This window comes from Aythya ferina (genome assembly GCF_964211825.1).
Source record: "Aythya ferina genome assembly, chromosome: 1".
Lineage (NCBI taxonomy): Eukaryota > Metazoa > Chordata > Aves > Anseriformes > Anatidae > Aythya > Aythya ferina.
In genome coordinates, this window is record NC_140296.1 from 171,804,594 (window position 1) to 171,831,375 (window position 26,782).

General features: G+C 44.6%; 1 protein-coding gene and 1 long non-coding RNA gene across 4 annotated transcripts in view; one reads left to right on the top strand and one right to left on the bottom strand.

Annotated features, from left to right (window-relative positions):
* Nucleotides 1-3,964: 3,964 nt before the first annotated feature.
* LOC311435701 lies at nt 3,965-7,175 on the bottom strand. 3 transcript variants are annotated; one of them, XR_014692323.1, is made up of 3 exons: nt 6,924-7,175; nt 5,723-5,785; nt 3,965-5,584 (listed from the first exon to the last, which is right to left on the bottom strand). It is a non-coding gene; the product is annotated as an uncharacterized lncRNA (long non-coding RNA). The 3 variants fall into 3 exon arrangements; XR_014692324.1 differs by having other exon boundaries at nt 3,965-5,580; nt 6,924-7,034; XR_014692325.1 differs by lacking the exon at nt 6,924-7,175 and adding an exon at nt 6,119-6,274 and having other exon boundaries at nt 3,965-5,580.
* Nucleotides 6,630-26,782, top strand: part of PPM1H (protein phosphatase, Mg2+/Mn2+ dependent 1H) — a 138,398-nt gene continuing 118,245 nt past the window's right edge. Inside the window, exon 1 of the mRNA XM_084517001.1 lies at nt 6,630-7,169. Coding sequence (XP_084373127.1) covers nt 6,916-7,169 — 254 coding nt within the window. The 5' untranslated portion in view covers nt 6,630-6,915. The remainder of the gene's footprint in view (nt 7,170-26,782) is intronic.

Below are 26,782 nucleotides of genomic sequence, written 5' to 3' on the forward strand. Positions count from 1 at the left end.
GCATTTGAGGTGCATGAGTCACTTTCCAAGGGGGCTACAACTCCATAGAAACTGTTGATTTTTTTTAAACACCCTATATTAATAAAAATTGTACACACAGATGTTCATCACAAATAATGATATTTCCAGAAGGTCATCATATTTATGTCAGCTCTTTAGTGGGAGATTGTGAGGCTTTCTTTATTGCCTGAAATCTGATATAAAGCATCTTTTCTATCACGTTTCCTAGGTTGTTCCGCACAGTAGTTGAAAGGCCATGACCCAGAGAAGTCAGAGGTTAATTAGATTTGTAGCTCAGCTGGAGCAACCAGCAGGCCGTGCAGATTGCCTATTGTTGTGGCTACATGTTTGTTGGGGACCTTTCCTGCTGCTGTGTCTGCTGCGGAAGCAGCGATGTTCACATAATCCTGTTTGCACTTTTCCCTAATTAGCTGGCCCGGCGCTGGACCAACTTCTCCCCAGCACAACATTTTCAGTCTGATTTTTGGCCTCCAGTTTATTCTTTTTTTTTTTTTTTTTTTCTTTGTTGAGGACATCTGAGAAAGTAATGGCTTGTATGATTTTGGAGCAGCCTTTACATTGCATTATGCTCGTAGTGCAACCCAGGTGAAATTTCTGTGCCTTGGACAATCTATTATAGGAAGACGTGAAAAAAATAAAAATAATTTTCTATTATTATTTTTAAATCTCCTCTACAAAAGACTGTCAAAAGCCATAGCTTCTAGTCAATAAAAAAGGAAGAAAAAAAAAAGTACAAATCGAGCCAAAAAAAACCCACCCCACACATAAAACAAGACAACAAAGAATCCATTTAAACAATCTTGTTAAAAGCATTAATAAAAGGGAATGGTCAAGCTAAAAAAAAAATGGTGGGGGGAAAAAAAGAAATGTGCTTGCACAACTTAAAAATGGATTAGAGCCCCCACTACACAGGTCTTTGCAGACAAAGCAGCAGATCCTATAACAAGGGACCTTTGATGCTGCAGAAGAAATGACAATATTTATAGCATCTTATTACACAGCTGAAACTGGAGAGCTCTGAAGACTTAAACTTTCACATTTTTTTTTCTCCAACACAACTTAATAAATATTTATATACACACTTTTACAACTTTGCAAGACTTTTGGAAGTGTCAGGAAATTCTAAATGCTTGTTTTTGCCTTGTTTGCACTTGTTTCTTCAGGCATTGACAGGATTCTGGGTATTACCCATAGCAATCTGAATGATAACACATTAATATCAGAATGCCACATATGCCACATATTTGGGAAACCAGGCAGCCAGGCTGACCATGCAGGACCACACGCACCTCAAGAGCAGTGCTGGAAAGAAAATAAAAAAGGGAAAAAAAGAAAAAAAAAAAAAGGAAAAAAAATGGGGAAAAATAGTTTCCGTACTCCTACTTACAGAAGACGAACAGAAATCCACAAACTGAATGCAAAAGTAGAGTAATTTTTTTCTCTGCCATGATTCATAATAACCAGGACTGTGATTTCTGACAGCACAAAACATCTGGTAAGCCTTCAGCCTCAAGTCTAGGAGCTCAGGGTTTTGACAACTTGTTCAAAAATCCCACTTCCTCCCTTGGCAATGTTGCCTGAGAGCAAGTGCCACGTAAGAGCTTTACCTGTGATTTTGTATGCCCAGACTGACATTAAAACCTTGAAGGTTTGCCAGAACCATTCACTTAATTTGTATTAAAAAAAAAAAAAAAAAAAAAAAAAAAAAAAAGTAAAGAAAAAAAAAAAAACACAGGGAAAATAAAGAAGCAAAGTCAAAGCAGGGTGTGATGGTGAGGCTTGGCTCTCCTGTATCCCATGCCCCTGCCACCTTCTCTTGCCCCACAGGCTTATAGGCAGCCCCTGCCTATCCCGTTTACTCTTGAAACGCCCCAGGTAAGGAGCCAGTGAAAGCAGCTGGCAGGTTACACAAACATTCCCCACCACTCTGCAAACACAAAACACTTCCCTGAGTATTTAACCCATGCTTAACTTGGGCATGAGTCAAGACTTCCTTACCAGCTATAGCTGACACTGAAGCATCTCATGGCATCATCTGGCAAGCTGTTCTTTCACAGGGATCAGGGCAAAGGAGCACAAGGAGGTTATAATCATTTTGCTCCACCTCCCCCATGTAAAGCTGCCAACGGGAGCACATAAACAAGCTAATCCCCAGCGCAGCCCGTTATTAGCAGATGGAGCTGCAGGCATTAAAAAGGAGCAGATAATGGAAAGTAAGAAGAGGTTGTAGAAGCAAAATGTTGTTGATGATGTTTGTAGTGAAATTAGATGGTTATTTCTTCAGGATACTTGCATAGAGATTCTCGCAGAAAAAGTCATCCTGTAGTTTTTGGCAAATACGAAAATTTGTGGGCTTATGGGCAGCTTACATTGAAGTATTTATTTATATTTATGCAGATTGCAAGCCATTATAAGATCTTGGGACATCTTTTACTGTGACTGCCTGTCACCTAAGACCCCTCTTTAGGGCCTTTTTCCTGCCTGGGTACCTAAACCAGGGCTACTTTCACACAGCTCAGAATTGTGCATTTATTAGTGCTCCATCATGAGAAGAAACATGAAGCCACTTTTCTGGCCTGAGTGTTTTCCCCATGCAACTATTCAGCATATCTTTGAGTAAGGGCAGAGCTGTGACAGAGGTCCTCATTGCCTGGCTATGATTTCTATGCGTTAGGGCCCCTGGCCCCTGTTGCTTGTCAGCATGAAACTCATGAATACAAGTTTTATCCCTAGTTTCTCCCTAGTCTAAAGGAAACCTCGGATGTTTTCTCATTCCTTTCACCCCCCAAGCCACACTTGTGAGTCTGGCAAACTGTACTCAGTGGTTCTGGTCATGTCATGGTTAGGGCAGTGATGCAAAATGAAGAGTTTGCCCTAAAGTTTGTGCTTGGGAATAAGATATTTGGGTGTTTTGGCCCTGATGCCATTTTGTGGATTTCATAGAATCATAGAATATCCTGAATTGGTAGGGACCCGTAAGGATCATCTATTTGGTCTGTTTGGGTAGCCTGCAGCCTTCAGTGAGACCACTCGAATCATGCTCTGTGGGAACAGGATTGGGTCCCCACGCCTTGGGACCGTGGCACTGCCCATGTTCTGCAGGAGATGCTCTCTTTGAACTTCAGCCTTGGAAATCTCTCATAAGGAAATACCATGCGTGAAATAAATACTTACTCAGGAATGAAGTAGAAATCAGGTACAACAGAGGAAATACAACACTGCGAGTATTGCTGTTTATTTTTTAATGTACTTGGTGCTCTTACTTGCAAACTGGCAAGAGCACCAGTGGCTTTGATCTTGTCAGCTCTGATAAGCCTAGAAACACTGGGGGTAGCTAAGGGCATGCAGGGGAGATCGGGCACTGCAGGGAGTAGCACTGATGTCTTAACAAGAGGCATTTTCCCCTCCACATCTCGGTGATGCTTCAGGCACTGTGCCTCTGAAGGGCCTTTCTTCAGAGATGAAGAGCTTCCTCATGCCTATTAAAGATTGTACTGTACTTCTGAAAAGGTAAGAATAAGTTCATTGATCACCACATGATGTGGTGATCTTCCTAAGCAGAGTCATGTGCAACAATAAGGCTCCAAGTGCTTTTCTTTTGGGGGATTAACTGAGAAAAACAAACAATTCTTCCTTTATTTTTTTTTTAACCCTGCTGATAGTTTCATCACCGTAATGCCAGATACCTATTCTGACATACTCTCAGAATTAAGCCAGTAGCAGAGTTCACACCTGTCGATATTCTGTACATACTCAGTACTAAAAACAGCGCAGAAGTTCATGCCAGCAGAAATGCTCCTTTCACCCCACATTAGACTTCCTGCTTTGGGAGTCCTTGTGAGTTTTCCCATTGCTTTCACTCAGAGTATAAAAAGCACAGCAAACAAAGAGTAAAACAGGCAAGCAAGGTGAGGTATAAACAATGTACAGGCAAGTACAAGAATCACACTGAAATAAATATATATTTTTATTAATTAATAAATTATAAAATAAATTCCATAATCCTTTAGGAAACATGAATATATCCAATGGCTTCCATAGTCTGGTGCCTTTTATGAGACAGTAGTTGCATATTCTGTAAAAGAAACAAAGAAAGGCCTGTCCCAGACATTTCTTTTAATCAGAAAATGTGGAAACATGTTGACTCAAAGCACGTTCACTGGTCCAACCACTCCACACAATATGCCCTCTGCTCAAGCATCCCATATACCCAAGAGACAGAGCCAAAGTCCTCAGAGCCACATGGATCCTGCAAACTTTTCAATTTTTTAAAGTGAACTGTGTTACAGTTCTTTAAAAAGTGCCCAGAAAAGCTGTGGTATCTGTATCCTTGGTTACACTGAAAACTCAACTGGACAAGATTCTGGACAATAGGATATAACTTTAAAGTTGGCCCTTCTTTGACAAAGAAGTTGGAGCACATGATCCTTAGAAGCCCTTTCCAATCAGAGTTATTCTCTTATTCTGTGAAGATTTTGAGCATTCTCTGCATAATATTTTTTTTTTAATTGTGAGTAAAATGCTGTTGAATTTGTCAAATGTTGATTATAATGCATGGCAAGGTGACATAATACGGTGCAGATCCTTCAAAGAGCTGCGTGTGAATGTGTCTCTAGCTCCATGACGTGGTTAGCCATTCAGAGAGAAAATTATATTTATCTCAATTTCACAAATACGTTTGCATTTAAAAAAAAAAAAAAAAAATCAAACCTGTCATCTTTTCTTTGCATTAGTCATGGGATAGCAGAAAGAGAGAGAGTCAATTTTCAAATAGTGACATTGAGAATTTAGCCTGAAAATTTGATGTGAAGTGAATACCCAGACATTTCAAGGTCTGCCCATCACCAAAGATGTCTGGCTTGGACCTGATGGACCGCAGGCTGAGCGATTTGAAGAACTTGCTCAGATCTGCCAGGCCCGACTTCCTTTGAGAAGTGGGGCTTCACCTTTGACTCAGAAGTGAACAACATGATCCTCTTTCCTCAAAGAGAACTGAAATCAAAGCATCTCTATACATTTCATTATGGAAAGGTCACATCATAGCTGTTTTATCCACATAGCGTTCTTGTGTCAGAGGCAAACAACCCCAGAATTTCAAATAGCGCACAGATTTGTTCTGAATGGTGAGCTGTTAAGCTGTCTCCCCATATGTCTGATCTGAGCTTTTCCTTCTCATCTTGCAGAGACAATCATTTAAATTCTAACAAGTCTATACATACTCTCTTACATTTCTCCCTCACGTTTTGTGCAGAATGGTGACCACAAGTGGGGCAGGAGGACAAACACTCATCCTCTCTGAGTCCTTGTCAATGGTATTTTTTGAAGCCGTGTGTCAGATAGACCGCAAAATTTAGTCAGCTGGCATAGCCTCTCCAAGAGTGTATGTGATAACCTGTGAGGAGCTCTACTTTTACACAGAAAAAATGAGCCTCTTCAGGATACATGTCAAGTTCTGCTCATGCCCCTCTTCTCACTCCTGTCTTCCTCAGACAGCAGGCTGTTATGGCAGTAGTGAGGCAAGTGGCACTGGATTGCTGCTTGAGGAAAAACATTGGCCATCTAGCTGAAAAAGGAGAGGAGAGGGATTATCCTCAGGTGGATGGGGCCAGCAGTGAACTGAACTGGGCAAATCAAATATTGTACGGACCACTGAATAGAGTAACCAGGGGTTTGGGGTCAGCCCTGGTCACCTCAGACTTGCCTTCCTCTGTCACGTGTGGATTGGATGAACTGCTGCCTGTTACAGCACTCAGACAAAGGACCCCTGGAAAAAAAAAAAAAAAAATATATATATATATATGTATATATATATTTAACAATCCTTTTATTTCTCTCTTTTTTCTTTTTTTTTTTTCTTTTTTCTTTTCTTTAAAGTTATGACCTCTGCAACATAACCAGGAAACAAAGCAAAGCAAACAGAAATACACGAATGGCAGAATGACAAGGTGTCCTTACATTGTTATCGAGTGGTTAGTTATTAATATCAAGTAGCTGATAAACCTAGGAGAGGTTTACTGTTCCCCAAAATATCTCTACCAATCCAGGTTAAAGAAGAGATCTGAAAAATAACCACTTCCTCCGAAATCTGGGTGTATACCTGCTTCAGTGCTTAGCCTGGGGTGGGAATTGTCCCGATTAATCGGATTCCGCCCCACAGATCGCTGCCTCCTGGTGACTTAGAGATTTTGGGGGGCGCTGGGATGCCACAGGGCACACGCCCACAGCCGTGCTGGAGGGCACGGACCTCCTCCAAACGCTCTTGCTGCCCCCTCAGCCCCGTGCCCCCTCAGCCTGGCACCCCCAGCCCCGCACCCCCTCCACCGCGCTGGCTGCGGGCCAGCATTTCTGTGCGGGGCGCCGGACAAAACTTCCCCGTCCCTCATCCTGCGGGCACCCGGGCTCGCCCCTCCGCCCCGGCACCCTCCCGCTGCATCCACCGCGGAGCCCGGAGCGACCCCTCGGGGAAAGGAGGGGAGGGGAGGGGAAAGGGGACCCGCGGCCCCCAGGTGGCTCTGCCCGGGGGCGGCCCCGGCGTGGGCGGCCCCGCTCGGCCCGGCCCCGCCCGCCGCGCACCTGCCGGGGGCCGGGGGCCGGCCGGGAGCTCCGGCGGTGCCGCAGGAGGAGCAGGAAGCGCCGGGGCGAACCCAGCCTCGCCATCACATGACTCAGCAGCCGCCGCCGCCACCGGGCTGAGTCCAGCCGGGAGGGGGAAACCTGCCGCTGCCATGAGCCCGCCGCCCCGCCGCCCCTGAGCCTGCAGCACCCGGCTCGGCTCGGCTCGGCGCGGCGCGGCTCGGCTCGGCTCCGCGGCGCGGCTCGGCCCGGAGCCCCCCCTCCCCGGTGCGGGGTTGCGGCGGGGGCTCCCCCGTGGCGGGGGGGGGCTCCCGGGGTACTATGCTCACCCGGGTCAAGTCCGCCGTGGCCAATTTCATGGGCGGCATCATGGCTGGCAGCGCGGGCGGGGAGCACGGCGGGGGAGGCGGCGGCGGCGGCGGCTCCGAGCTGCCCTTGCGCTTCCCCTACGGCAGACCCGAGTTCCTGGGGCTGTCCCCGGACGAGGTGGAGTGCTCCGCCGACCACATCGCCCGGCCCATCCTCATCCTCAGCAAGGACACCCGCCGCCTGCCCTGGACCACGGGCTACGCCGAGTGAGTACGGCGCCGGCGGGCAGGTGGGGGGCGGCCGGCATCGCCCTGCTCCGCCCTGCCCTGCCCTGCCCCTATCCTCCCCCCCTCCAGGCCTGCACGGAGCCCGAGGGCAAGGGGAGTCGGTTTTGGGGCAGTGGGGGGGCATCCGCGGTGCCCTGTCCCCCCCTACAGGCGTTGGTGTCCCCCCAAGGAGGAGGGGGTGAGGCCGGAGCTCAGCCGGGGCTGGGGGATGGAGGGGCTGTTGGTAGGGAGCTCGGCTCGTGTGGATGCTGCCCGCTAGCCACAAGGGCTGGGGTGAGGTCTGGGAGCATATTCGTGTGCACCGGCAAGATGCAAGGCACACGGGTGGCTGGCTGCTTCTTCACAAAGTGCCCCCAGCTTGGGGGAAGACGTGAGGGACGCAAGCTCTGAACTGATGGAAATAATCCTAAAAGCGGGCTTCCCCAGCAGCTCCTTGCTGTGATCAGTGCCATGCTGTTTGCTTTGGAGGGTGCCCAGCTGGGACCGGTGGTAGCCCTGAACGCAAGCGATGTGGTTGCACCTCAAGCACTGGCTGCAGGCGAAGGGCAGCGCTCGTTTGGATGCAGCTCCTCGTCCCGCTGGCAAGGGCAGCGGCTGCGGAGGCAAGGCACGTCCTTGCACTTGACTCCTGTACCAGCACACATCGCTGCTTTGGTGATGCTGGGAGCAGGGCCGAGTATTTGATGTCTCCCGGCTGCTGTCTCCAAGTCCTGACTGTGCCATTCACATCACTCCTACCTGGCAGCTTGCTGAAGTCCCACCAAAGGAGCTCTTCCAAGCTACCAGCTCTTTTACCATACTGTCTCTTTGGGCATCCGTGAATTCCCAGCAAAGCTGCTGCAAACACTACAGAGAAGGCTGTGTGTTGCTAATGAACAATTGCTAGCTTTATTTAAAAGGTTGATATGAGTTGCTGCATCATCGGGGACGCTGAAATAGGAAGGGAGTTTTAAAGAATTTCAGATTGGATTGTTCTCCTCAGATTATTAAAGAATTGAATATGCTGCTGAGCGAATTCCCTAGGAACTATAAGTTGAAACGTTTAAAAGTAAGCTCTGATTGTTCTGCTACTATAATAGTCCCTTAAAAAGCAGTTCTTTACCAAAGCAAGTAAGTGCTGCTATTTTTAGCTTACGTGAGGTGCTGTGGCTTTCAGCGAGCAGCTGTAATTGCAGGTTGGTGACGGAGCGGCAGGGAGGCTCTCCGGCTCCCAGGTCTGCACATCCACCGCTACCGGCAGCCTCTGCCCGGGACTGTCGGGGAAGGAAAATGAGGATGCTGGAAGGGGAAGGCCAGGGGAGCACCTATAGCTGAAACCTGCAGCTCGGGGGGAGTGTTTGGAGACAAGGTAGCCAGCTCTGGTGATAGTGAAAGGAGGATGTGCCAGGTTCACTTTCAAATACCATTTTGGAGCTTTGAGCAGTTTGGTTAATTGGAAGGCATAAAAAAGTTACTGTCCTTCTCCGTTCCTACTGTTATCTCTGTGAAAAGAGATCAGCCTTTTGCTCTGTTTGTTTGTTTTTCTTTTTTTATCTCATCCCCTCCCAGTGCAGTCCTGGCTGCAGTAACTGACTCGCATGGAGCAGAGCTCAAGGGGGGTACTGCTGCCTTAAGGGAAGAGAAGAGCTTGTGGAAGTGCTACCAGGCTGCTCCCAGAAACATCCCTCTGCACTTCCAAAATGGGGCTTGGTTGTAACCAGAAGATGTCAAAATGCTCACTGTGCTGTAGCTAAGAAGAAAACAGTGCTACCAAAATTATAGCAATGCAACAGACATAATGCACAAAGAAAAAGAAGGAAATAAGGACAAAAGTGGGTTTTGCCAAATTTGACTTTTTTTTTTTTTTCCCAACACTCCCCCCCTCAAGCTGTTACCAGGCTGTCTGAAGATAATTGCAAGATTTACTTGGTGGTGTATATTGAAAATATCTGTTTTCCTTTTGGAATGCATTTGAATTATATGGAGAAAATAAAGGAAAAAAAGAAACAGGAAGGTCAAATTACTATTATACATATTCTTAAGTTTGTTTGCTCAGAGGGATTCAGGGGAGGAAGTGCTTTTATAACACTACTTAGCATTGTGTTAGCATCTGTATTAAGGAAACTACCAGAGCAGTGCTTGCCTCTTGGTGCAGTACAAATGAGCACTTGCAAGAATGTCAGGGGCAGGCTTGGCGTCTTCACCAGTAGCTGGTGACATGCAAAGGGCAGCAGTTTAATTTGTGTTTTACTAGTTTGTTGGCAGTGATAGCTCCGGGCTCTGAGGTTTTTTTATTCCTTGAAGTTAAAGAGAGGTTTGCAGTAGGCTTGGAAGATGGAGATTTAGCCCTGGAGAGACTTTTTGCTGCCTTTATTGAGTCTTCACTGGTGTCATGGGCTGTGCACAGCAGGGTTGGAGTTGCTGGATTTATGCTCTGTGGCCAGTGCCAGTGCATGTCTTGCTGTCTTTGGGAGGAAATTTTGGCTCGGAGAACAGATCACCTGGATGCCCTGGTTCGGGACGGCATTTGATGTGTTCATGTTCTTTAGTTGTAAAAGCGTGACAGTGTGCTGATCATACTGGAGCTCCCTCATGTCTGCTTTATCCAAGCTGGAGAATGTGTTTTGGGATTAGTGTTGGTTCCTGTTCCGGACTAAAGCAGTCAAAGTCCACTAAATATATATATATTTTTTTCAGGGACTTTCTCTTGTTTCTTTGGTTCCCGAGGACAGGGATTTCTTAACACCTTAGACAGTGCCAAAGAAGCCCACCCTATTCTTTTTTTCTTTCTCCTTAGCATCCGTGTTACATGCCTGTTCATCAGACTTGTCCCCCTGGAACAAGCACTGGTCCTTCCCTTTTTCTATCTTTGCTCATTCTGAGCTTTTTTTGTAATAGATATTTTTGCAATATTGCTCATCCATGTCATATATTTTAAGTAGGTAATTTAAAAAATAAGTTATCTCTGTGGTGTTATGCAGTGAAATGTAAATTAGCATTTAATTTTTATTATTAGCTTCCCCTCTTTCAGTGTGATAATTATTATGCAAAGCATGTAGGCAGGCAAATGAAATCTTCAAAAACATAGTCAATGCTGGCATAAAATATCATTGCTTCCTGAAATTTCAGTGGGAATCCCATAGGGAATCAGCTTTCCGTAGTGAGCAGACTGAAAATTGCCTCCCAAAACATCTGTCCTGTTACTCCTGTGGAAGACCTGAGACCCTGAATTTCAATTCTTGATCTACAGAATAGCAAAAGGCAAGTAGATGTTTCAAAAAGATACTTTTATACCGCAGGCAGTCAACAAACCCCATAGAAATGAAATGAGTTGTCCCACGTCTAGTCAGCTTTTTGATTGTCCTTAGAGGTATCAATTTGTTTAGAAACACTTTTTATTTATGTATTTATTTTTTAAACCAAGGACATCCCTGACATAACTCTGCTGACTGTGGTTAGCTAACATGCATTGGGAATGACCCAGGGAGTGAGCAGTCTGTTAACAAACATTCCTTTAAGTCTGCCTTTAATCCAGAGGGGTAAGGAGATTTGCTGCTCTCTGAAGAGTTCAGTGATTTATTTGTGTGGGGGGAGTCCTGCCTGACACTGCGTTTGCTTGTTGCCTCCCTGTCCTCCAAAGCATCTGTGCTCCAAGGCTGAAGGCCTCCTCTGATCTGCACCTTGAGCTGCTTTCTGAGCATCTGCTTGGATTGCCCTGTTACCAGGAGGAAAACTTCTGTAGTTCCTCTCTCCGCTTGGCTTTAGCGTGCTGTGACCTCTTTCCCGTGGTTTCTGCTAAGCTGCCATCAGCCCCAGTGCTAAACTCCAAACGTAGGCAGCCCAGTAGAGGCAGCAGCAGAGCTGGAGGACGTAGCATTAAACGTCTTGGGTAGCATTTGCCTGCCTGAACTTTGCCCATAACGTCATTTTTTTCACCTTTTTCTCTATCTGTCCTGTTCTTGCTTTGAACACAAGAGCATCAGTAGGGTGGAGCAGAGCCTTCCTCTCCTGACTGAATTACCTGGGTTACAAAAATCTGATCCTGAGTTTGCAATTGACGAAGAAATAGCCTTATTCTAGTGAAGTTGCAGAGAAACTGCAACTGAATAACATTTTGTGATAGAAAAACAAAGCTTGAGTCATTTTCCACTTGTATTGAATGTGGATGTGTGTTTCTGGTGGTCCATAGTTTAGTGCTGCAATTGCTTTTCTAAATAATGAGTCCTGGGGGTGGGATCATAGCTAGATTTTCCAGTATCACATGCTTTCTTCTCTTCTCCCTACTCTTACCTTCCTATGATCTCTTTGCAGACTAGTATCAAAAGGTACCATTAAATGCACTTAATAGGATATTTAAGGGAAATGTGGAAACAGGCTCGTATGTTGTCTGTGACTTTATGCAAGGGCTTGTTTTGCTTTTTTTTAATTTCTAAATGCCACTCTAGATATCTGTGCAGTTCCAAGTCATAATAGGTAGCTAGAAACTAGGCCTCTGTCGTATGTATGCATCTTGGCTTTATAAAATCAATTTAGTATCCCAGCGGTGCCTTTAGTTTGATGAGCCACAAAGTCCAGGCTCTTTTTTCCATAATGTTACATTTCAGAAGGCTTGCAACGCTGTGGTTTCTCTGCTCTGCAGGCCTGCAGTAGCAATTACATCTGCTCTGTGGTGTGGTGACTGCTGGCCCGTAATGGATGTGGAGTTGTAGGTGAAGTATGACCACCATGTCCTTCGACAGTGTTATTCCAGAGGCACGTTGTTACAGCAATAATTTAAGCTTAAAATGAAAAAGGCAAAGGGTGGGAGGGAGAAGGGAAGCTTATGGATTTTTTTTTTTCCACTCCAAGTACTGGTTCTTTGGTAAGGCTGATATTGCATCATATTTTCTCACGCTGTGTTACTTAGCTTATAAGAAATGAATGTACGCAGGGATTGAGTGAAGGATTTTTAATAAAATCATTTCCATCCACTTTCAGTCATCAGAAATTTTAGGTTGGCACAATCAAGCCCAAACTTGTTGATTTTCAGGGTTAAAATAACAAAGAAGTAGTTTTCCCCCTGAAGTACCTTCCACGTTCTGTCTAGACTGAGCTGTTTATACAAATGCTGAGCCTTGCAGTAACCCTCTGAGGTAGGTGAAAGCTCCCCACGTCTGTGAGGTGGGATAAACCAAGGCACAGAAACTGCTTGTCCGGAGTTGGGCAGCGGATAGCGGAGGGCTTGCAGCTCCCGATCCCTTATCCTGATGCCCATTGCCTGCTAATAGCAGCATTTGGCTCCTGTGAATTGCAAGTTATGTTCTCCTTTCTGGGAGCCAGTCTTTCGAACCGTCAGCTGGGAGCATGACTCATCCCCTGCCTGTAAACAGGTTTCTTGTGTGTGTTCTGCTTGGTACAGATTTCAGGGGGATAGCGTGCCCGGAAAGAGGAATACCTTTTTTGTCTTGTTCTCTTTGCCTTTTTCCTCAGGTTGAATACACAAAAATAATGAATTACTTTCCTTTTTAAACTTTTAAAAATACTGTTTACTTTCCCCCCTATATCTGGATAAAATCATGTTCCTTATTTTTTTCTGTAGTTCAGAAGACAGGACTGAATAGGGACCTGATGGATGAGCTAAAAATTCAAATCCCGTATGTGTACCTAAAGAGGCCTGAACGCTCTTCCTGTGAACGAATTATTCTTTTATGCATAATATAATCTTAACTTTAAATAAGAGTTTGGCAACGTGTATTAAGCCTGGGCCTGTATAAAACAGCCTACAGAAACCTCATGGTAGTTGTAAGAGCTTCAGAAATCCCTCTCCTTGTGTAAGAGCTGATACCATAACATTTAATATTTATGTGATGGCTCTAATCTGCCAAGTGTCTTGCAAATAATAACTTCAGAACAGCCTCGGAGAAGAATATACATGTGCAAATCGTCCTGCTGCTTCAGATGAAGAAACTGAGGCAGTGAGGATAAGCTCTGGCAAGGGGGGGGAGTTACGAATGTGGAAAATGAGTCCTGAGTTGTGTGCTTGGACGACACAATTTTTCCTGCCTTTCTGTGCTTGGCTTTTCCTATGTGGTCTCTGGTTTCTTCGAACTAGTCGGGAGGGAGGGCAGGGGGAAAGGGTAAATCATGTGCTCTGGTGTTTTTAATGTTGTCTAAATTGCATGCACATGATTCCTAAAGAGACAAGTAGGAAATCCATCCCTCTGTGCTGTGTCTCGTGCTGTTGGCCCCAGGGGCTGAGGACCGGTGCTGTCTGAGGAGCTTGCTTGAGCTTGGTCCCAGCTCCCAAAATGGGAGGGCATCTGTGTCTTCCCGGACAGTTTTGGTTTGCCCAATTTCACCAGGCTCTGTTAACGGTCGGCGAGTGCTCTGGCTTGGCTCTTTTCTGTCTGATACAGCTGTGTTGTTCAGGAAGGTACGTGCTATAAGGAAACCTGACAGGGCTGTGCCCCCGAGGGTGAACCTCTTCCAGCCCGTGAGTATGATCAAATGAAACATGCTCGCGTTAACCTTGAAGGGAAGCAGAGCTGCAAAGCACAGCTCATCCCTGTGACAGGGCCCATGTATTGCATGAGGAAGAAATATGGTTTGTGGGTTTAAGGACAGGTTGGTCAGTTCTTTGTTGAGCTGAATCCTGAATATGACTCGTGATTGAACTTGCTGCTCTAAAATGCAAGACATTGTGCTGGGCAACTCAGCATTAACTGTGCTTTTTGTTCTCTCTTAACTCTCTAAGGACCTTTTTTCCTTCCAGTGAAGCAGGAGGAGGAAGACGATGTGTAAGACTTGGTTCTCATTTGGCCAGTTACATTCACCAAGTAGGGTTTAGGTTTGGGATGGCTACATGCAGTACATGGCACTGTCCCCAGAGTTTTCCCTGCCCCCTCATTAGGTGGAGCAGAAGGGGTTTTGGTTTCAAGTATTCAGCCTACAAAACTGTTGGAGATAGTGGAGAAGTCTCAGCTTGTGTCCAAGCCCTGCAATCCAAACCCAACAGGCATGGGGTGGGATTTTTACTGCATAGGAGTTAAAGAGCTTGAAGAACGCAAGAGGGAGGCCAGCATGTCCATGGCAGTGGTGTTGCTGGTTTCACCCATGGCCTTCTTGCATGGTTCCCCCTCCAGCAGCACGTGTCTGTTGTATCCTGCCAAACATGCTGATGGTTGGAGGTGGCAGCCGACACTGGTGAATGCAGGAGGTTGGAGCGAGGCTCTGAGCAGGAGGGTAGGTGTTGGCAAGGCATAGCTGGGGAAAACCAAAATATGGACCCTGTGTACTGCTCCACACTCATGCTGATTCAAAACAAACAACCCCACCCACACGCACACACCACAAATAAAAAATAAAACATAAAAGGGTTATCAATCAGTGTTGCTGTGGCAGGTGTGCATCTCTCGCATGAGGCAGGGTGGCGGTTCTCCGCTTATGGGATCCATATTTGATCATCTGTTACTATCACTTGTGTTCAGCTTCATTTCATTTTTTCATCTTTCTTTCCTTTAATACCAAAGATCGCATTAACACCTCACAGCTGTGGTGGTGCTCCTCCCAGATGGTTGCCATCTCTGAGACAGGCAGGGAGCGAATGGGCCTGGTCCTCCATGAGGAAGCAGCAGTTGCACTAACCTCTTTCTCCCCTGGTGCAGAGAGATCAGGATGAGGCTGTCCCATCGGTTCACTCCTGATAGTGTCAGGTTGTTACTAACTTTGCTGGGCATCTCCTGTGGTGGAGGAGGAATGCTGTCAGATCCTGTTGGCTCCGCACACTTTCTTCTCATGGAAGCAGATTCCGGGTCCTGATGGTCACTGTGGCTGAGGTGGATAATCACTTCCAAACTTTTTTTTTTTTTTTCCCCTTACCCACAATTTATTTTTGAACTGCTACCATAGGATGTTTAATCCTGGCTGACTGTTTTTGATGCCATTCAGGCTCTGTCTTCAGCGTGGCTTGTAGTTGTGATAGCACACTGATTATGAGCTGGTGCAGGTAGATGGGCCTTGCTTTTCAGGGAGAGAGGGTTGGGGAAAGAGTGGGAAACATACACTTGTGTATGCTTTCCATGTGGGATTCTGCTCTAATAAGAGAAGAAACAGGCTGAGCTTTGATTGCATCTTTTGCTGCTCTGTTTTTGCATGGTAAGCAATTAGTTTGGAGAGGGGGCAGCATCTGTGTGCTTCGAAGTAGAAGAGCAACTGCTGTTTGTGTGTTAGTCCACAATGGTTTTGTGGATCATGTTCTGAAGTCCGGAATACCGCTGCTTCAGAAATCTTATGGCAGCGTCCTGGACTCGCATTAGAGGTCTCCAAGGTTGTCTAGGGATCCTGTTGTAGTCATAGCTCTGTTTACAAAGTCTTTCCAGTTAAATTCTTCTATTAAACTGCTGGTCCTGCAGCTAGGCTACTTTTACACTGTCCTGCCTGTGCCTCTGCTCCTTTACACAAAGGTACTGACAGAGATGAGGTCCCTTTTAAATCTTGCTCCTCCCATGAGCCTTTCCGAATTTCCCAGTTTGTTCTGTCCTTTATGGCCTGTTATAATTTCTGCTCTTCGAGCTTCCTGCAGAAAGGTGCAAGAAATCCAATTCCAGCCAAGCAAGCTCTTTTATTTATTTATTTATTTATTTATTTATTTATTTATTGGCCAACATTGATTCATTGAGACTAAGTGTTGTTTGTCTGTCTTTAGGTACATGTCAGAGGCCTCCTCAGAAACAGATGGTGCACAATGCATGGCTGTAATGTCACAGAATTTCTACCAAGCAGAACTAATGGTCTGGTCCCTGGTGAAGTCTGAAGCAGGATGCAGGACACACCTCCAACTCCTGTCTGGGACACTGCTCTGTTTTGTGGAATAGTCTAAGGGGAAGAAACGTTACCCCTGTGTTCTCCTGAGGTCTCAGTGCCCTCGGCTATAGCAGGTCACTGTGCAGACAGACATGCTGCTGGCTGGGATCCGTCGGGTCTTCCAGAAATGGCAGCTTCAGCCTTTACCCAGCTGTGAAACACTTGATACACCTTCTCTGGGGTGAAATAGGATCCCTTGTGCTGCAAGCTGCCCGGCACTTGGAAGGCTGAGAAAATGGTGTGGGTATTGCTGCTCTGAGAAGGGAGGCTTTTTGTTAGGTTTTGGAGGATGCAGTTTGAGAGATCAGTGAGTTTCCCAAAGTGGCAATGATAATGAATGAAATGATGATGGTTATCATTATTTAACTCCCCACCACCACCCCACCCTCTTGAGGGAAGCTTGTTGTTGTTTTTTTTCTCCTTGGTTGTGGACTTTTTTCCTTTTTGGTTGGTCATGAGGAGGAGAAAATGAGAAGCTGCGAGTCCGATAGAGAGAAGCAAGACTTCCTGCAGTATCTGTTTGGGAAGCATGTTCCTGAAATGGCTGCAGGCCCCAGGGCTGTCACCAGGAGCCAAGCCCTGTCCCGTGAGTGCAGTTTGCAAATTGTTTCAAGGCAAGAGCCACCGTGTTCAATCTGTCACATCCCAGCTGCCTGCACATGCCGGGCTTGCTGAGCAGCATGGAAGTGCTCAAGGGTGCACTTTTCCTTGCATCTCTGTTGGTTTTAGGAGATGTGCAGGGGGTGTAGTGCACCCCTTGCCCTCAGACCCCATTAATGCCTTGGCTCAGCTTCTGTGCAAGCTCCCTGGCATTTAGAGTGTAGAGAGTGTAGGTCTTAGGTTTTTGTTTATTTGTTCAGCAGTATGTGATGCTTTGCAGAAGTCTGTGCAGTACAACTGAGTTCCTTAAATTACTGCTTATAAGTATGTGTGGTTTCTGGTGCTTTTTTTTTTTTTTTTTTTGAAACAGAATTTTAGAGGGTGTTTTTTGTTTGTTTGTTTTACCCAAATCTATTTTAAATGTCTTTGTTTCAGGTGTGAATGCTGAATTTTTGTGCTAAAGCTGAAACTACAACACAGTTCAAACTAGTTTTTGTTTCTCTATGCTGCGCTTATTTGTAAGTGTCTTGATTGAAAAAGGAAATTGTATTCTCCCCCTCCCCTCCCCCCCCCCCCATTTCTTTCCAAGGACTTCCTCATTGGATTTTAGTTCAAACTTTTTAAAAAGTTTTCCTTCAGAAATTTAAAGATCTGTAGAGTGAAACCTGCGCAGTGTATTTGGTGCTTCTGAGGATGGAGTATACCTTTCAATTCAGATAGGTGGGTGTTCAGAAATGAGAAATACTGATCTTAAAGCTAACTCCAATGAATATTGTTGCTTAAATCATCACATACATCAGAGCTTTCTGAGTTGTTCTGAAATGAGCAATTTCAGAATATTTGCAGAATATATTTTCCTCCCATCTTCCCTCCCTTCCTACAAAAACGTGTTTTTCAACCATTCTCCTACATCTTCTGAAGGCAAGAACTTTAAATCAGGCACGTGTGCTCTAGCCCGGTGTTATCAGGAAATATGATAAATGAGAAAATACATAGGGCCACTTCTTTAGGCTGGGGCTCCCTCCAGTGTACTTCTCAATGTCATTTTAAGGTCTCTCTGTCCCTCTCCAGTAGTGCAAAGCTGGGAATTACAGCCAAGCGAGCGCCTTCAGCAACCCCTCTGGCATAATCCCCTAAAACCCAGGTCTGTGGATTGTAATTCTATTAGCTGTTAATCAAATGAAGTCGGGAAGAATGCAGCTGGCATGCAGGAATGTGGGAAGTTCTCTATCTCTGGCTGTAATCCTGCTTTTAGAGGAAAAAACAGTTATAGGCTAATGTGATTAACTGTAATCCCATTCTTGCTGGGTTCGAGAGAAGTGCCTGATGCCTACATCACCAGCTAGCTCTGTGGAGCACCCGAAGGGCTTCTGTGGAGGGGCTGGCAATTGTTTTCCTGCTCAGCTGGTTGTCTTTGAAAAAAGACAGTGGCAAGAGAGAAATGAACTGTCATAGTTGGCACTTTGTTTCTACTCTTTGTTGCTCAGTGTAATTTAGAAATCTGAAACCAAGAGGATGGAAGTGGAAACATAAAAGGAGCATAATCCTTTCAGGTAGCTGTGTATGCTTAAGCACGGGCAAGAAGCAACTTAGACATACACTGCAAGTTGCTCTTTGGAGCTTTGTAGACCCAAGGGTTTATGTTAGAATACTATTATTTGCTAGTATGTTATTGCTGCTGACCGAATCACTATTCTGTGTTGGTTTTGTTTGTTTGGTCCCTTGTCTACATAAAAATAAATAAATAAAGCTTTTATTAAGAGACTTTGACTTTGCATGAAGTGAATTACCTGGGGAATTTTTTCCCATTGGGGTGTGTGTTTTTCCTTTTAGTGCTAAGCTGACTTCTCTTGAGAGGCTGGTTTGAGGTGTTAGCAACCCTGCTGGGGTAGGAGAGAGGTAGGGCTCTTCACGAACGGAATGGAAGATGCCTCTGCTGCGTGCGTGTAAGGGCAGCAGAGCACAAACAATGAGGTGCTCTGGGGACAAGATCATCTTTTTGCTGTGTGAAACGCAAAGTGCAACCTGAGATGGATGTCTTCCAATGCTACATCGTTTGCTAACAACAACTGGTCGCATTCAAAGCTTGGGCGCTGTCTGGGGCAGGTGGTGGCCTCTGGGAGCAGTGGGGTCCTCAGTACTGCCACTGCTGGGGATTGTCCCAGTTTCCAGGGGACTCAAGGGATGAAGTATGAGGAAGCTGTGGAAGCAGGCAGAAAGGTGTCTTGTTCACATCTTGCTCATTTGCTGGACAAATTGAAAATAAGTGTGGCTAATCTCAGAGTCAGATGCTACATGAGGCCTCTAGAGTGAGTTCTGGAGAGGAGTGAGACCTAAAGACTGAGCTCACTGCTTTCTTAAACAGCAGATTAGAAATGTGCAGTTTCTCGCAGTCTCTACATTGCAGTGAGTTGAGGCTTCCCCTTGTCTTCCCATCAAGTTCCCCCCCCCCACCAGCATGTGTATGGTGGCGTTAGGTGGGGAAGCCCTGGTGGTGGTGGCTGTCCTAGGTCCTGGGAAGAGCAGAGGGATGCAGGCCCCACTGGAAGGATGGCCTGGTTCAAGCTGTAACCTGTACATCCAGCTCCCCGAAGGAATGCAAAGTGGGAGCAGAGTCACCAAGTCGGCTAAAAGGAGTATTAATTTTGTCTTTGGTGCTTAGTTGGCATCAGGTGTCAGTCCTCTCACAGCAGTTCAAATGTTAGCAAAAGGTAGGAGGGGTGGGAGAGACGATGCTGCAATCTGCAACAAAATGCTGTAGTGTTAATCCAATCACCAGGTAGACTTGGTCAATTTGGTATTTGGAGAGATTGTGCCAGACTGCCTTGTTTACACTTAGTTTAATGACAAGCGTAAGGCATGCTGCTTCTCTTGCAGTTGCTTACAGAACTTACAGAAGTTTGGTACGTGGTAGTACTGCACACCCTCCTCTACTGCAAGCACACCTCTTGAGGCTATCGTGTAAATAAATGAGGGGCGTTAAATAAAGAAACAAAACCAACAGACAATTGAAGGGAAAGTTTTTGTTCTTTCATCTTTCGAAACTTTGCTGTATTTCCTATAGAAATTGGAAAGACTAGGTGAGTAACTAGGTGGGTGTGATCTTGGAGAAATGCAGTGGTGGTTGGCAAAGCTGATTTGAACTAGTTACATGGGTATGCATTTTAAAATTAGCCCTTTTAAAGTCCTTCTAGGGAGCTACCAAAAATAGTTGCTCAGGGTATAGTCAAAAAGCCAAAGAAAATGTTAGCATACAAGGGAAGTGGGATGCAACAGTGGAAAATAAATTGCCTCTGTAGAAGTCTGCATTTAAAACACTGTTGAGAATAGTGTTCACCCTTAATTATGGGCAAAGCTTAAAAGGAGAAATAATGACTATGGAAAAAGTAATTAGGAAATGCAGAGGAGTTGGAAGAGAAGGAATAGAAAACAAGCCTTGTGAAACCAGGAGAGAGCATGCTGAAGGTAGGCTAAATATTTTAGTATCAGGGGAAACGTTTAACAGGAATAGAAACCCCTATCACAGGCTGTAAACAGTGATAAAAGATGATGCCTCTCTTTGTAACTTAGAGTTATATAGACAGAGCTCGTTGTGTGAGGACATACAGTGGTGAAAGGCTTGTGACAGGTCAGGGCCTTCTGTGTCAGAGTGCCCAGAGGCCTTGGATCAGTTGGTGAAACTATTGTTAGAGGTAGGTGTCATGAAAACCCGGAGGCTTTTTAATGTATTTTAAGGAAGATATAACATCTCATGCTCTGCTGCTTGGCAGATGACTCTACTGGGCATTGAGGGAATTACTCTGCTATGGCTGGGTTCATTCCTGCATTAACCTGGCATTTCTCACAGTTCCACTGGGAATAGCAAGTCTGCAGCTGCAAGCAGGGTGCAATTAGGGGGCACAAACTGAGCTGCCCTTAAAAATCCTCCCAAGTGTGTTTCCATTTAGAATGACAGTCCAACCTGTGGGAGAAGGCCCTTCCATGGAGACTGCAATAGAAATTGAAAATGGCAGCACAAATTGTACTGAAAAGCAGTGTGTAGATATTCTGCATTGGAAGGAAATTCCTTCTTAAAAGCTCTTCTAGGGATAGGCTGACAAGTCTTTGTTTTAGTAGTCCATAGTTAAGTACAACAGAAAGCAATTTTTTTTTTGTTTTGTTTGAGGATGAATGTGTTTATTTTATGGAATCCTAAAATAAGAGCTTTTCCCATGCTCTGTAGCATCTTAGTCTTCATCTTTCTGTTCTTATGCAATATTTTAGCCTGCATTCCTGAAACAAAATGCAAAAGAAATATATGCAAATAGCTGTCCTGTTCTGTTCTCTTTCTGGATATGCTGTTGAGACCCCAGCCTCTGGCACTGTCACAGAGCTGTGAGCTTCTACGCCGCTCTCCCCAGCCTTGCAGGAGTGCCACTAGGAAAATACTTTATAAAAAATAAAATAAACTTACTGCACCAGTGAGCAGTAAAGCATTGTTACGGGCAGGCTGTAAGGCTGATACCACAAAGGTGCATGAGTAGTGAATAGAATAGTCAGAAAGAATCATTCAACAAATAGCTCTGTCTGGAGGAATGGCAAGAGGGTCTTGACTTTTTAAATGAGAATGGGGTTTGAAAAGTATTTCCTGTGTGAGGGTTTTAACAAGACCTGAAGGAACCAAAATATCTCCAGTGAAAATCATACTAGCAAGCAGCATGGAGCAGGCAGGGTTTGCTCTCGGCTGAGAGGTACTTGCTGTACAAAAGCACCTAGCACCGGCAGTGGCGTGTCACGCAGCAGGGTGAGGAGTATAAGTCATGTATGGAGCTAGTGTTGCATTTTGCAGGAGAGCTCATCTTAACCGGAATTAAAAGGATGTTTGTGTAGGCAGAGATGGGGGCAGTGTTATTTCAGGGAACTGAAAAACACGGTGGAGTTTTCATACAGCAGGCGTGAAGTAAGCTTGTTTGGGAACACTGCTGCTAGAGCATCTTCATGAGCTATTACTCTCTTACATGTGAAACAGTGAAGCAAACACTATCTATAGATAAGAGCTTACGCAATATTCTTCAGCAAACTTGGTTGTAAATCAAATAGAAAATAAACCTGGTAAGCTGCCTGAATTTAGCTATGCAGAAAGTCAACCTTTGGGGATATGGGGGAAATGTGATTGCAGACTTATGTCAAAAGAGTTTTAACCTGTTGTTTTAAGAAACAGCATGAAATCTGAACAGAAAACCTCAGATGTAAGAAATATGTAATACACTTCCAGATCACAGAATTGTCTAGGTTGGAAGAGACCTCAAGATCATCGAAGTTCTGTTAATTTTTGTGGGCAAGGGAACCAGTGGTAACATAGTTGTGGAATGGGAAACCGGATCTGTGCTCTTCAGTTGAGGAGAGAAGGGATGTACTGCAGAAAGCATTGGCTTCTCACAGTCTTCATGTGGATGGTAGGATGTCTTCACAACCCCATCATGTATGGAGGGGTGATGTGACTGCAAAGCTGACTTCTGTCCATCTCTTTCTACGTGTTTCATGGGCCCAGTTCCTGTTACCGAAGAGTGAAATGTGGCCACTAAACTGCCAAGTAGTCTGACAAGGTACGTAGGGAAATATGTTTTCTCCTAGTCAACTCGGAATAGAAATTGGGTCTAGAAATTTGGAAATAAGAAAGCTGACACATGATTGAAATCTAGGACCATTGTTAGCGTTTCACTATTACAAATGCAGACTTTGTGTGCGAGCATCTGCCTTACCTGGTGGTAGCAGGTAGGGAACATGTACCATAGCTGGGAGTGTAGGTTTCATCTGTGTGTATGGGCAGTGACCTGTGACATATTTTCCAAAAGGAAATTGTTCTGTTGCCTTCAAGAAGGCCATTTTAGGCATTTTTATTTTAAAGAAAGCAAAGTCATTGTAATCAAAAGCCTTTATGCATTCAGAGCATGTCCCACAGGCTGTAAGTCTTGGAGACCTTCAAAGTGTTTTGTTTTCTTTTGCCTGTTACTTCACTTTGTCCCTTCCTGCCAAGTTGATCACTTGAAATAAGCCACTGTCTGTTTTTCAACAAACAGAAAACTTCTAATTATATCTTTATCTAAAAGTGCTGACACACTTTGAGTACCCGTTGAGATAGGAAAGCCACATTGCTCTACTTTCCAGCTGGACGGATCATCTAGTGTGATGGAGAAGCGTAATTCATGAAGTACACCCGTGACCTTTGATCCTTTTAATTAATTGTGTGGTGAATCAGAGCGTAAAAGAAGAGAATTATGTCGGAAGAGAGCCAATATTGTTATTGTTTTTCTCTGGCAGCTTTCAATCTGTGATGTCCAGCATGACCGTGTTGTCTGTTTGACCTGTACAGTGGAGTTTTCAGGACAAGGTTATTGCACTTTGATTCCTCAGACCTTGCCATGCTTCTGAGGCCCAACCCACAGACCAAGAAGCCTTCCTCCACAAAACCAATGGACATCACGCACACCAGTGAGGTGGTAGTTTGCAACTTGGGTGCTCGTCTGTAGGGAGTGCTCTGCTTCATCAGCTTAGCACTCTGGTTGCTTCTCTAAACAAGCTGTGCCTGTGTATAAAACACTTGGAACTGAAGTTATCATTAATTGTTCTTTCCTTTTATTTACCAATCTATTCTGTAACCATGATGGATCAGTGAGTATTTTTCAGCCAGAATCAGAAGACCAAACCTTTAAATAAATTTTTCCATTACCCCCAAACCACATTCTTCATCTGCCCATGCTCCTTGAGTCCTCAGAAAAGCCATCAGCCTTACCAAAGTTTTCACAAGGAACAAACTACCAGTGGATGAAAAACAATTGTGAAGCCACGCTGGGTCGGAACAGCATATGTTCACATTAAATGTTTAGGGAATAGAGTTGTAGGAATCCCTGAAACCTACATATGCTCTGAATGCAACAGACTCAGTCCAGAGCAGTAGAGCTATCACAGGAACTGTGTGGGTGACTCTAAAGAGCCATTAACACCCAGATGCTTTCCTGCAGACAGTTGGTAAAGGACTGGAACTCTCTGTTTTTAGCAGGAAAGCATCTCTCGTATCTTCCCACTTTCTTCCTGTCCTCGATTCTCTAGTTATTCTGAAAAACAAACAAACAAAAAAAGAGAGAGGGGGAAAAAAGCAGTATAAATATGAACTTGAGAAATTGAACTTGTTGCAGCTCTCCTGGGTATGCATAATGGATAATGGTAGAGATACACATATGCATAATAGGAGGGATATCTCAAGATATGCATAATAGCTTTATGGTGTGGCTTGTAATTATACCTTTCTCTCTCCGGCTTCACCCTCTTCTTTTCTAGAGCATACTTTCTCTTGTTATCTCACAAGCTACTGACCTGCTTCTCTTGCCTCTTTCTGACCTATCCCATGTTCTGCCAGCAGGCTGTTTCTTTCTGACTTTTCATCTTTATCTGTATTTAGTTTGGAGTTTTCTGCATTTACTCATTTCTGAAGAAATGTGTACGTACCTGGGTGGAAATACTGGGCAAAGTTTCAGCTCTATCAGTTGGTCTTATAAAAGATGCTATTGCTGTCTGGAGATCCAATCTCCTTAATATTATTTTGTTGGTGGGCTATTTTAAGCCACAATCAAAAATAAAATAAACCTCTCATTTCATTGTTAAGAGAAAAGCATACCACAGACTTACTGTAAGTCTTCTGGAAAAAAGCCAAGGGAATTAAGTGCTGTCTGTGCGCTCCCAGATGGTGAAGCTAGCAAAGGTTACACTTGTGTAAAACTCTCCTAGTCTCTCAGAAATAGTTACAATATGTAGGATGCTTCACTAGTATTAAAGCAACTCTTCACATAACAGTGCTGCTTCCATTGTCAAATTTAATAGTTACAACTGCAAACTCAAGTGATACTTATTTATGCTGCATTTTAAGATCCTTGTTAAAGCCATAAGCATTTTGTAATTTTAGAATAAGGGTGTATTTGTTGAGAGTGAAACACGAGTGGTTCCTATAGGTTCTCCTTCTGCTACAGAAGGAAAATGCTTATTTTCCTCTCTCATTCCAATTTCAGAGTCTGTTTCCAACCACTGCCACCATGCCTTCTGTTGCTCAGGCCCTGGCAGGGAGATGGGAAGTGTAGGAGGACAGGCAATTGATGTTTAATCCTTCATCTGTTTTCTAATTTATAGCAGGGATGATTATACATGCATCTAGAGCAAATAGGCACGCATGCATATTCTAAATAGAGATATATTACAGTTTTCCTGCTGCAGACACATACTGCAATATCTTTTGGGATCTCTTTGGTTTGGGGCTGGTAAAACTCCTTATTGTGCGTTTTCATTTCTACACCGTTTCTGCAGATGAGAAAGTTTTGATGAAGATTAAGTGATTGAGCTGTCTTGCTTCTTAAGAGATTTTGTTCAACTGTTGCTACTTAGTTCAAATTTGGGCTTTTCTTATAGTGAGTAATTAAAAAATCTGAGGGGTGCTCCCAAAGTGCACGCCGAAGGCTCCCCAGCTCCCTGGTGGCACCTGCCAGCAGAGCTGGGTGCTGCACAGGGTTCCTATGCAGGTCTGCCTGGTAATGCTCCGCCTTGGTTTGAGGTGAAGGTATCTTTGCTGTTTGGTTTGTGAAGAGAAGGGCGAAAAGAAATGTCTCCATCCTCACATGAAATGTACATATCTTTAATGACAGTGAGTTGTTTACGTATTAGTGAGCATTTCCTGCCTTGGGAATGGTAATTATTGTTGTGCAGCAGTGCTGTCACTGGAGCTGCTGCCAGATTGGTCTGTAAATCTGCAGAGACTGCAGTTAGCAAGGAAAGTCTATTAAAATAATAGAGACTTGCTTTACAGGATTTCTTTCACTTATGGATATTTCCAGATAACAAGCACAGTGTCTCTACTCTGCAACTTAATACTCTATTTTGAAGTCACGGGCCATTTTTTATTCACCTTAACAAAATGAGAGGTAACCATCAAGAAAGCTACAGGGACTTACCCAACAGGGGTGTTTGCAAGATAGAACAGATCACTTCAGCAAAGACATCCTGACTTTCCTCCATGGGGAGTTCAGTGGAAGCACAGGGATATCGAGCTCGTGTGCTCCCAAGGAAACAGCCAAAGAGGGGACTGCGCAGAAGGTTTTAGAGATGAACTGCTGCTCAGCATTAGTGGGCAGACCTGGGGGTTTTGAGATGTTGATAGTTTGGGCCCTGCTTATGGGTTTGAGAAGTCTGTGAAGATACCTGGTGTTGTACAGACAGCCTTGGCGTATCTCTGCATTCATAATGTGCCCCAGAAGTATAGGGTGGGTAAGATTTTTGCCTCTGCGTATTGTGTTGTTGGGGTACCGGGTAATGTTCTGGTGTCAGCATCCTTTAAAGGATGTTGGGAAAATCGCAGGTTGATGAACGGGGCTGGTAAGGTTATTCAGAAGATGGAGAAGGTGCCTTATAGCAGCAGACTTGGAGGTACCCTATCTTGTTGGCCAAAAGAAGAGTGAGAACTGACCTGATAAGGCTTATAAAAATAGTTATGGGGAAAATGCACTGTTAAGGGACTCTTTTAATCCCTTGAAGAAAGGTAGAAAAGGAGCTGAGGCCTGGAAGTTAAAACTTGATTTGAATGTGAAACACAAGTCTTTCATGGGGTGGTAGGTAATTCAAGGCTCTGTCAGGCGAAGATGGACCTTCTCAGCTGGTGAAGGTCCTGTTTTGGGGTCCTAACCTGAGGAGTGAATACTCCCGAGAAACCAGAGTTTCTGCAGACACAAATTACTCATACTGGTTTAGAGGTATTTCAATCATGTCAAGATCTGTGGTAGATTAGAGGTCTGAATAGCCGATAAACTTCTGGCTTTAAAACTTTTTATAAATATATTTTTTAGAAAACCTGTTTTAATAGATGAAACTATTTTCATAGTAATTATCTCTTCTGGTTATAACACTTGACTAAAGTGAGTCTTTTAAATGTAACTGCTCAGTCTTGCTTACACTGCTCTGATTATGGATTGTATCAGCCTTATTAGTAGCTATGGCGATGCTTGGCACTTTCACCCATTTAGAAAAGATTATCTCAGCTGGGGTTGTAATTAAGAAGGTAGCCAATTAGTTGTCAAACCCCCCAAATGCTGTGTGTGTGTGTACACAATTGAAGTGCACGGTGGTCCTTGCACCTGCTTTCAGCGTTGTGGAAG